Source organism: Helianthus annuus, chromosome 15, assembly GCF_002127325.2.
Source record: "Helianthus annuus cultivar XRQ/B chromosome 15, HanXRQr2.0-SUNRISE, whole genome shotgun sequence".
In the NCBI taxonomy this organism is placed as follows: Eukaryota; Viridiplantae; Streptophyta; class Magnoliopsida; order Asterales; family Asteraceae; genus Helianthus; species Helianthus annuus.
The window spans coordinates 110,066,183-110,077,870 of record NC_035447.2 but is presented as its reverse complement, the minus strand read 5'-3'; the positions used below and the strand labels follow the sequence as shown (position 1 = coordinate 110,077,870).

Below are 11,688 nucleotides of genomic sequence, written 5' to 3'. Positions count from 1 at the left end.
TCGGTTTCCGCCTTTTCGCGCGGTTAAACCATATCTATCTTTTGAAACCAACCGGTCTAGGCTACGACTAATATAAAGACCCGTAGGATTCTAATAGGTTAAATAAAACCTTCGTTCCAGAATAGGAGCCCCAGTAAAAGCTATCTGTGACGTAATCCATTAAGGAATATACTTGCAAAGGTAAATACTTTTAACTTATTTTCCCTTATACGGGCTTGGGTTACGGTATATTAATACCGCTTGATTGAGCATCATATCTTCCATCGCTTAGGTGGTTAATTGAATAATATGATCGGCTCATTTAAACAGTCTTGTTTCTTAAAAGCCTTTAGGGGGTTAATGACCGTTGTCCCGGATATCCTTGGCATCATTTTACGAAATGGCCACGACCTCGACATCCCGGTGTAGGCGTACACCCGGTATATTATGTCGACATTATTATTATTAAAAGACGTAGCCGTTGGTTTTTACACTACGGTTTTACGCAATGTGGTGTGTCTATTAATCTTTAACCCGGACAGGATCCGGGCTACTGAACGCATAAAAGGACATGTAATTCGTTCACAAGATTTTAATAATTTTCCCAAGTTATAAAAGAGTTTGTGCCTCGTGCATTCAAATCAATTTTAAATAAACATTTTCAAATGTGTCAGTTGAACGTATTTACCAGTGTAAACTGACGTATTTTCCCCAAAAGATTAAGTGCAGGTACTACACGAAATTTGGCTGGTAATAGCTTCCTAGCATCGTGATAAGTCTCGCAAGCTTGATGCTGTATCTGACTGAACAATACTTTATTTTTATTTGATCCCCTGTGGAAACAGTTCGACTGCTGTAATACATTGATATTACATTCAAAGGTTGAATTATATTTATCTTTATGCTTCCGCTGTGCATTCATATAATTGTGTGGTTTGACTATATTGTTGCCAATTACGTCACGGTAATCCCCCACCGGTGAGACACGTGGAAATCGGGGTGTGACATTCCACCTCATAATCATTGTCAACTATGTAGTCACTGTCTTCTGAATCATCACCCTCATTCTCACTTTGATGAGAACAGTCAGCCTCACTACCACCCTCATCCTCAGCCTCCCTATTACCCTCATTCTCATTCGTACAATTTACCTCACCGTCATTATCCTTATGACCCTCATTATTTGGGAATACTCCAGAAAAATCAATGTCATCAAAGTTAAAACCATCTACACATGTACCCTCTTTTGCATTATCAGTCTCAATCTCTATATTATCATTGTTACCTACTGGATTGTCATTGTTACCTACTGGATTATTATTGTGAACTACTGGAATATCATTGTTACCTACTGCATTATCATTGTTACCTACTGCATTATCAGTCTCAGTCTCTATATTACTTTTATTCTTATTAGCACTAGAGGACCCTTCAACATACTCAAGCATCAATCTCCTTCTAGGTACCAGCTGTTTTTTGTTTTGTCTAACACCAACAATCTCCTGGTTTCCTCTACTAATTCCTCAATAACAACCCTAGATCCCTCAAGTGATTTTAAATAAGTATCAACCATAGATGTTCCATGTTCAATTTAAAAGTTGATTAACTTATTTTCACCCACATATTTTGCCAAGTTACAAACATCAGCATCACACCCTAAAGCTACCAAACCAGTATCTAAATCTCTACCTAGTATTTGAAAATGATAATAAAGTGGCACCTTTTCTGTGAACAACTTTAGTTCTCGCATCATCCAATCAACTTCATGAACAGAAAACTCATCAATGTCGATGTAATCCACATACGCTGACCTTCCTTGTAGATACCTTCTGCTTGGAAACCTCCTAAAAGATCCACCATAGAAGATTTTTGCAGAAAACAAACTAGGGTTTCCTTCTGTTCAAAAATCATAACAAAAAACAGGCAAAACACGATCAGACACTTCAAAATCGCTAAATGTTTGAACTTTAGCACAATCAGACAAAAAAACTTACTGTAATCACGATCTGGAATGAAATCATCATACTCGTCCCTAATATACCAACCCATTCTATTTGATCGATCCTATACGGCTGATTATCTCTTCAATCGCCTGGATTTTGCAGAGAAAGTGAAGAGACGGGGAGGGTTTCTTGGTGTTAGTGTGAGAGAGATGAGAAGAAATGAGAGGGAAAACCATAAATATCAACTAACATCCAGGGACTATACTGTGCAATTGCAAAAGTAGACATCAAATCGTGGTAAAAAGACCAAATTACCCTCACGTGATAAGCACGTGAGGGGTTTTAACAAAGAAATTTAACTTAAGTTAGGGCTGGGGACCAAGCGAGTGTATTTTTGACAAGTTTTGGGACCACGAGTGTAATTAGTAAACCACTGGGACCAAGTGTGAAATTTTTGCAAACCAAAGGGACCAACCAAGCATTTAACTCTTTTTTTAGAGTAAATTACGTTTTTGGCCCCTGTGGTTATATCAGTTTTACTATGTTACCCCAAAATAAGATTTTTTACATATGGGCCCCCATGGTCTCTATAACTAACTATTTTGGCCCTTGAGTCTAACTCAATCCCAAACCTTGGTTAATTATTAGGCACATGACATGCACATGATGGGTAAATTGGTAATTTCCCCTCCCCCTTTACCAAATCAGTTAATGAAATGGTCAGAGATAATTCTAAGCTTTAATCCTCTGAGAAAATTCACTAACTTTTTAGCATAATTCATCAAGGGTTTGTTCAACTTATTTATAATGATTACTGTTTGGCCCCTGAGTCTAACTCAACCCCAAACCTTGGTTAATTATTAGGCACATGACATGCACATGATGGGTAAATTGGTAATTTCCCCACCCACTTTACCAAATCAGTTAATCAAATGGTCAGAGATAATTCTAAGCTTTAATCCTCTGAGAAAATTCACTAACTTTTTAGCATAATTCATCAAGGGTTTGTTCAACTTATTTATAATGATTACTGTTGTAACTCACAATGTTGAAGAAATAGGGGTGTTTGGAAACAAGAAAAGATAACAGATCAACAAGCAGAAACAATCAGAAGATCAGATGATCAGAGTTCGATCCCAGATGTAAGGGTTGTTGAATATTGGGGAGAAATCGGAGATCATGGGCTGCCCCAAACCCTCATTTCTCTATTCGAGCTCTGCTTGTGATCGACACCAAAACCCTCCATCAACACCCACCAACAGCAACGACCAGTACCCAGTCGCCATCACCTCCGCCATCACTGCGACACCCACAACCTTCACAGTTCATCATAACCGTCACTAGATCTAGATCTCCGCCCAAATCTCCACCCAAACCTTGACATCACATCCCAAATCTTTGATATAACACATTCAGATCTGCTACAATGGAGGGGGATGACTAATCGAGTTCCGACCGTCATTTCTTTACGGATCTACTACAATGGAGGGGGATGAGTAGTGGTTCGAGTTCCGGCCATAGCCACCACTACCCAGCCCTTAAACCACACCATCGCCACCGGTCTGAGTTCCGGTCGTCGGTTTTTCACCGACCACCACCTTCGTCGTGATCCTAGACCCTCAAATGCCACTCGTCTGCTACAATGGAGGGAGGATGAGTAGTGGTTGTGGTGTTGTTCAAGAGAAGAAAGCGTAGTAGTAGAGAGAGCAGGGATGAATTTATGTTAAATTAGTTTATTTATTTAGAGTAAATTACAATTTTGCTCCTTGTGGTTATATCAATTTTAAAGAGGGGGAGGGGAAATTACCAACATGCCTATCATGTGCCTAATAATTAACTAGGGTAGGGGGTTGAGTTAGACTAAGAGGCCAAAATAGTTAGTTATAGAGACCATGAGGGCACATATGTTAAAAAATCTTATTTTAGGCTAATATAGTAAAAGTGATATAACCACATGGACCAAAATTATAATTTACTCTTTTTTTTAACTTATACGTGATATATTGATATATTTAATAGCATAGAATCGAATTGCTACATGTCAAGTGTGAATAGGTAACTTATACTTAATTTTTTTATATATGTACTTTTAAGTTAAACTAGTATTTAGCCCTTACCCGTCGTAACAAGACTTATACTAAACACACGAAGTAATCAAAACATATTCCATATTAACTAAAACTATATTTCACATTAACTAAACTGCTTCCAACTTTAATTTACAAAAAAAAAAAAAAACAAACAAACAAACTGAAGCAGCAATTCCAAAAGTAAATAAAATACAACTGATCATGAGACAATCAAATGTTTCGATCTTTAATTAGTTTTCTTCAATGCTAAATGTGAAACATCATTTTTAAAAAAGAATTACAAACCCAGATGGCTAAAATAACATCATTGCCTCCAAAGATTAGATTGAATCAAGACCTAGACTTAGGTCAAAATACAAACCCACATCTTTCATGTTTGTGAGCAAATCAAAAACAAAATATGAACATACCCCTTGGCAAAAAGCATAAGCATAAAGCCTTTCATGTTGGTTTTTATACTAATAAAAAAGGTAACTTTTAGTTGCGAGACAAATATCCTGTAGCTAATAGTACAAATTGTTAGGTGTTTTGTTGAGGCTCAGGCTCAAATATCGTCACTGTCGAAATGGATGCAACCTATACAGCTTGCCACGCCTATATCCGAAGCAGACAATTCTAAGAAAATTCAAATAAAACAAAAATTAAAATAACCTACCAATCGCGAACTTGAGTCTGGAAACTAATTAAAATAACATGTTCATGCATATTACTGGGATGTGTCCAAGTTTTAAGGTATAGAAAAACAACCATAAAATTTTGTATATGAAAAGAAGGTGTTGTGATCAGTTTTGATACAACTTCAACTCATTTTTGTCAAACGTAATGGTATTACATACTATGATAAGAGTAAACAACCATACAACAATTTGTGTTACTTTTCTTAGAGGAAAAAAAACACACAAATACCTTGTGTAAAACTAAATTGATATTAAAGTTGGCCCTATTTTACATTGTTGGTTATCAAATAAGCCCATTTTACCCGTTTTGGATTATCCTTATACGGGCCCAATCACGAGTAAGCCCAAATGGTAAGGTTATCTTGCCCATTAAGGTTTCTTTCCTTTGGGAAAAAGCGGGAAAACTACTAGCAGGGAAGACAGGCCTCATTTAATGTGTGACAAGAATGGGATCTCGGCTGAAAGAATGTACTTCTCCGGCTGGAGCATTAAATAAGCTGGTCATCTTGCCGTTGGGGTCAGACACGTGTCTGCACCCCCCGAGAACCCACAGAATCCGTTAGATCACATGTGTAAAATGTGTAGTGCATAAGATAAGGGCAGGCTGTTATATAAGGGCAAGGGGGAGAGGCAGGGAGGTATGTTTTCTAAAATAACCGTCTCATTTACTTCACCCTCATTTACTACTTCCACATTTATTTCCGACCAACATTCCAACTTATTACACACATGCATCCTATTAGTTTGATTCACACCTATGAGGAAACATTCCAGTGACACACTCACCGGAATAAACTCCTCTATCTTTCCGGCAAGTTTACTTACTCTCACGCCGGAGCTTGGTCACGGATCCCCCCGCCGAGGTCCCCCGTGGCGAGGCTAACGGTTTGTTCTTTTGTAGTAGCTAAGGTGAAGGCTCTTGATGTCAACGAAGATCCATCTAACGTCAGTCGGGATTTGGGTGTTCGACATTGGCGCCATCCGTGGGACATCAGCTTGTCCGGTGTTCCCACATCAAACTCCGACGTTAAAGAGTAGCTTATCTCACCAACAACAACATGGCAACCCCACCCAGCTCACGTGTCACCCAGGCGGCATAGAATGATCTGGATAGGGTTACTGTAGAAGACATAACCCATGAAGAAGGCAACGAGAACCAGGTGGAAAACCCAGAAAGAACGGAGCATATCACCCCGGATTTTGTGGCCATGCACAGAGAAAAGTTAACAAAGTGTCTTGAAGATTTAAAGAGGCAAGAAAAGCTTGACAGCCTCAGGGCTAGGCTTTCTTTCGACACACCCTCCAACCAAGAAGGAACAAGCCTCCAAGACAAGAATAACAACGGTGATCCACTGGAAACCTTCATGACTGCCCTCAGACAAATGTCCTCAGAAGAAAGGGAGGACCTTATCACAGGAAAGAAATTGAAGGAGAAAGGGAAGGAAAAGGATAACCAAAGTGATGGTGACCTGGATCAACCCTATCTACCACGGGACTTGGCTGAGGTCTCAAAGTTCACACGAAGGATTGCAGAAGCACTGATGCCCCCTAAAACGAAGTTACCCCCAAACTTTGACCGTTATGACGGGACAAGAGACCCTGAGGATCATCTTCATGCTTTCAGGGGAGCGGGGCAACTTGGACGATGGTCCATGCCTGTATGGTGCCACATGTTTGTGCAAACTCTGACGGAAGGAGCCCGGCTTTGGTTTGACAGCCTCCCTCCTGGGGGAATCGATAGTTATGAAGAGTTAAGCGAGAAGTTCCTCAGGAACTTTGGTCAGCAGAGGAAAGTGGTCAAAAATCCAAATGAGATCCTCCACATAAGGCAGAGGGACAGTGAGCGAATAGATCAGTATATGAAGAGGTTCGTCAAGGAGAGCATGAACATCAAAGATGTCCCGGAGGTCATGAAGATCAGCAGTTTCATAAATGGGTTGAAGCATGCACAGCTGTGTGAGAAACTGGGGGAGGAGTTCCCCCACTCATTTGACAACCTCATGGACAGGGTCAGAGCCTTCGTCAGGGGGAAAGATACAGTCAGCAAAGCCAAGGAAACGGACATCACACCTCGGAGGATCACTCTGGCCACAAAGCCTCCTGACAAAGGTACATCTTACTCCAGGAAAGCCACTTTTGATAGAATGATGCATGACAGGATAAGGCCGTCATACTCCCCATATAGACCCCGGGGAAGAGGTCCCCCTCCTTACTCCGATAGTTTCACCCCTCTCACCAAGACCCCAAGTGAGATATTGGCCACTGAAAGGGCAAAGAACTCCTTCCCGAGACCCCCACCCATAAAACCCGGGCCAAAGGCACAACCAAACGAATACTGCGATTTCCACAAGGGTTTCGGCCACAAAACCGATGACTGCATGTATCTGAAGAGAGAAATAGAAGCCGCAGTAGAAACGGGGAGGCTGGCCCATTTGGTTAAAGAAATCAAAGAAGGAGGGGGGAAGCAAGGGAAGAGATGTAAGGGAGCCTGGGAGGGCAGATGTTGATATGATTAGAAGGAGGAATGAATTCGATACCACCCGGAGTGTAAAAGCCAGGATCCTGGGCTCCCCAGACTGCATGAAAGCTCCCATCCTTATGCCACACTTGGAAGAAAATGAAGTGCAACGACTTCCCCTAAACATCTCGGCCGTAATAGCTGGCCACAAGGTGTCTCGAATACATGTGGACGGAGGGTCTGGTGTCGAAGTGATATACGAGCTTTGCTTCCTTAGATTCGACAGAGATGTAAGAGATCGGCTTGAAGAAGACTCCATCCCCTTAGTGGGATTCAACAACAGTGTATCACACCCCCTGGGAAAAATCAGGCTCCCATTCACAGTTGGGGTAGGGGATCGGGTCCGAACAACAAACCTGACCTTCACAGTGGTCCGAGCACCCTCAAAGTACAACGCAATCCTAGGAAGACCAGGAATCGGGGACTTACAAGCACAGGCATCCACCCCCCACGGAGCTTTAGTGTTTCAAACACCGAAGGGTTTAACCTGGGTTAAGTCCGCTTATGAAGTAATTTCTTCCGTATCCGAAGTAAAGGCATCTGAGGAGCCCCGAAAAGAAGGAGTAGAAGAGTGGGTCCTTTGCGACAGATTCCCAGAACAGACGATCAAAGTAGGAAGTCACTTAAGTGATAAATGCAAGAGTGCCCTGAAGGAACTGCTTCTCCACAACATAGATGTGTTTGCATTTTAACATGGAGACATGACAGGGATCCCCAGAAGCTTAACCGAACACCAGCTCAACACTTACACATGGGCGAAGCCGGTAAGACAGAAAAAGCGAAACATGGGACCCAACAAAAGAAGGGTTGCCTGCGAGGAAACCAGGAAACTGCTCAAGGCAGGGATAGTCAGGGAGGTGAAGTATCCGTCCTGGATCGCCAATCCGGTCATGGTTCAAAAGAAAGACGGGGGATGGAGAATGTGCATCGATTTCCAAGATCTAAACAAAGCGTGTCCTAAGGACTGTTATCCCCTCCCAGAGATAGACGTCCAGGTAGACTCTTTGTCTCAGTACCCCCTGAAGTGCTTCCTGGATGCCTACAAGGGATACCATCAAATCCAGATGTCAATAGAGGACGAAGAGAAAACTGCCTTCATCACAGACGAAGGGACATTCTGCTATACCAAGATGCCCTTCGGTCTTAAAAATGATGGAGCCACGTATCAGAGATTCATGAACAACCTGTTCAGGGAACAACGGGGAAGGAACCTGGAGGTATACGTTGATGACATTGTTATCAAAAGCCTAACAGAGACGGCCGTAATAAATGATATAGCTGAGACTCTCAACACTATGCAAGATGTGAATATGAAGTTAAACCCTGGAAAGTGTTGTTTCGGGGTAGAGGAAGGGAGTTTCCTGGGGGTAGTAGTCACTAAAGGAGGAAAGCTAACCCGGAGAAAACTCAAGTTGTGGCCTAAATGCGATCCCCTCGGTCCCTGAAAGATATTCAACAACTGAACGGAAGGCTAATTGCACTAAACCGCTTCTTATCAAAGGTAGCTGACAGGACCCTCCCCTTCATGAAGGTGTTGAAGGACTGCCTCCAGACAAACAAATTCAAATGGACCCCAGAAGCGGAGGCCGCCTTCCAAGAAATGAAAGCATACATCTGCAAGCTCCCGACATGGGCCACCCAAGTACCCGGGGAGCACCTGCTCCTATATTTGTCCGCATCGAAAACAACCATAAGTGCGGTCATGATGGTAGAACGGGAAGGGAAGCAGATCCCCATATATTTCATTAGCAGAACACTTAAAGACCCCGAAGAACGCTACATGCCTCTGGAGAAACTGGCACTAGCTCTTGTTTTCGCATCCCGAAGACTCAGGAGGTATTTCCAAGGGCACAAGATTACCCTAATGACCGATCAACCCCTTGAAAAGGTACTTAGGAGGTCGGAGCTATCGGGGCGGTTAGCCAAATGGGCTGTGGAACTGGGGGAACACTCTTTAGAATTTAAGCCCAGGACAGCCATGAAGGGGAAGATACTGGCCGACTTTTTAGCAGAAGTCCCCGAAGATGAAGAGAGGGAACTTTTAAAATGGGAAGCTTTGGAAAAAGAAGAGAGAGAGAAGGAGGACGAGGCTGTGTGGAAACTACTCACCGACGGGGCCTCTAGTGAAGAAGGGAATGGGGCAGGCATCACACTGATAAGCCCAGAGGGGGTCGAACTGACCTATGCCATAAGACTGGACTTCGAAAACACCAACAACACCGCAGAGTATGAGGCCCTCTTAGCGGGAATGAGACTGGCACAAAAGATGAAAGCAGGGCATGTGGAAGCTAGCACCGATTCACAACTGGTGGTCAAACAGTATCAAGGAGAGTATGAGGCTAAAGACAACACCATGGCCCAATACGTGGCAAAAGTAAAAGAAACAGCTAAGGCATTCAAAACTTTCAAATTGGAATACATCCCCCGAGGAAGAAACAGAAAATCCGATGCCCTCAGTAAGCTGGCCTCAGTGGCGTTCGACCACCTCGCAAGAGAGGTTAAAGTGGAAGTCCTGACATCTCCTTCCCTTAACACGAAGGAGGTAGCTGCAGTTGAGAGTACCCAGGAAACATGGATGACACCAATTATCAAGTTCCTCAGAGATGGAATCCTGCCCGAAGGGGAATGGGCAGCCAGAAAGGTAAGGGTAAAGGCCCTGCAATATGAGCTGATCGATGGGGAGTTGTATCGAAGATCATATCTGGGTCCATCCCTGAAATGTGTTGATATGGAAGAAGCTGAGTATGTGATTAGGGAGATGCACGAAGGGATTTGTGGAATGCATTCGGGCCCAAGGACGATAGTAACAAAGGCAATGAATGTAGGGTTCTACTGGCCACGAATGTATGAAACGGCATCCGAGGAAATCAAGAAGTGTGATAACTGCCAGGTGCATGCACCAATGACCCACCGACACAAACATCCCATGATACCAGTTTCAACATCCTGGCCATTCCAAAAATGGGTTGTCGACGTAATCGGGCCATTCCCGGAAGGTCCAGGAGGGGTCAAGTATGTGGTGGTGGCTATCGACTATTTCACCAAGTGGATCAAAGCGAATCCCCTAGAAAAAATCACCGGGGAACAGATGAGGCGGTTCGTATTAGACAACATCATCTGCAGGTATGGGGTCCCAAAAGAGCTGGTGAGCGACAATGGCGTCCAATTTGCTGGAAGACCTTTCAAGCCATGGTGCGAGCAAATGCACATTCAACAAGTGTTCACCTCTGTCACCCACGCCCAAAGTAATGGATTGGTAGAAAGAGCTAACCAAAGCGTCATCAAGGGAATGAAGGGCTCACTTGGGAGAAAACAAAAGGGGTGGCTGGAAGAACTACCATTCATGTTATGGGCATACAAGACTACCCCCTAAAGGTTGCAATGGGGAGACTCCTTTCAGCCTAACCTACGAGACGGAAGCTGTCGTCCCAGCTGAGATAGGATCCCCAACTGCCCGAATGAGGCTCCGGGAGGAGGAAAATGAATAAGACCTCAGGATGAACTTGAATCTATTGGAGGAAAGAAGAGAAATAGCAGCAGTCAGGGAGGCCAAATACAAGAAGTTGCTGGAAAGTTATTACAACGCCAGGATGAAGAAGCTCAACCTCGTCCCAGGGGATCTAGTCCTCAGAGCAAATGAAGCCAGCTTGCAGGAGAGCACCGGAAAACTAGGCCCCAACTGGGAGGGACCATACCGGGTCATATGGGCAAACGGCAAAGGGAGTTGCAAATTGGAAACACTCGAAGGCAAGGAGGTCTCCAGGACTTGGAATCTCATGCAGCTTAGGAAATATTACATGTGAGGGGTCTGCCCCCAAAGAAAACGCCAAGAGCCACTTTTGTAGCATTTAACTATTAGTCTGGGGTTCCCCCAAAGACAGATCTTTTGTAACAATTTATGCTGGGAAGTATGAACCCCCAAGAAGTAAATGAAAAACGGACAATCAACATGTCCTCTTTTGAGAAAATAATGGGCATTACACCTAGGCAGACGTGCCCAGAGACACCATAGAACCTAACTAACAGGCAAACACACGTGTATAGGGCATCCCAAACATGCCAAAAGCCCGGCCTTGGGGCTAATAAGGGTCTAGCTAACCCAAAGAAAACGGACAAAGAAGCAGATAATAAACATAATCTTACATTATAAACTTGTCCAGTGATTGGCCTCGAACAGACAATCCATGTTTACTAAACAAACCACAAACACAATATATCTTTGTAAACTAGCTACAAGTAGAAATCGTGTTTCATTCACTTAAAAAACAAATGTACAAAGAAAAGCCTCGATAAATATGGCCAAAATACGGAACAACAAAACACAACAAGTTCAGACAAAACTAAAGCTAAACTCCTTGTAAAATAGCCCAAAGGTCCTCAGGAAAAACATCGTCTAGATCCCAAGCAAAAGCCCCTGCAAAGTAACAAACGTGGCAAACAGCATGCAAATAACAGGGCAACAACACAAAAAGCATGAACTA

The 11,688-nt window shown here is 43.1% G+C and overlaps 2 protein-coding genes across 2 annotated transcripts; both read left to right on the top strand.

Moving 5' to 3' along the window:
• The first annotated feature begins 5,897 nt into the window (after positions 1-5,897).
• Positions 5,898-7,196, top strand: LOC110914038. Its single transcript, XM_022158852.1, has one exon. It carries the CDS (start codon positions 5,898-5,900, stop codon positions 7,194-7,196), a length of 1,299 nt encoding a protein of 432 aa, XP_022014544.1.
• Positions 7,197-8,732: 1,536 nt separating this feature from the next.
• LOC110914037 lies at positions 8,733-10,580 on the top strand. Its single transcript, XM_022158851.2, has one exon. It carries the CDS (start codon positions 8,733-8,735, stop codon positions 10,578-10,580), a length of 1,848 nt encoding a protein of 615 aa, XP_022014543.2.
• Positions 10,581-11,688: the final 1,108 nt, after the last annotated feature.

Bases quoted from the DNA above. Each gene is read 5' to 3' on its own strand.
- LOC110914038 (XM_022158852.1), top strand. From the start codon at position 5,898: ATGCACAGAGAAAAGTTAACAAAGTGTCTTGAAGATTTAAAGAGGCAA.
- LOC110914037 (XM_022158851.2), top strand. From the start codon at position 8,733: ATGAAGGTGTTGAAGGACTGCCTCCAGACAAACAAATTCAAATGGACC.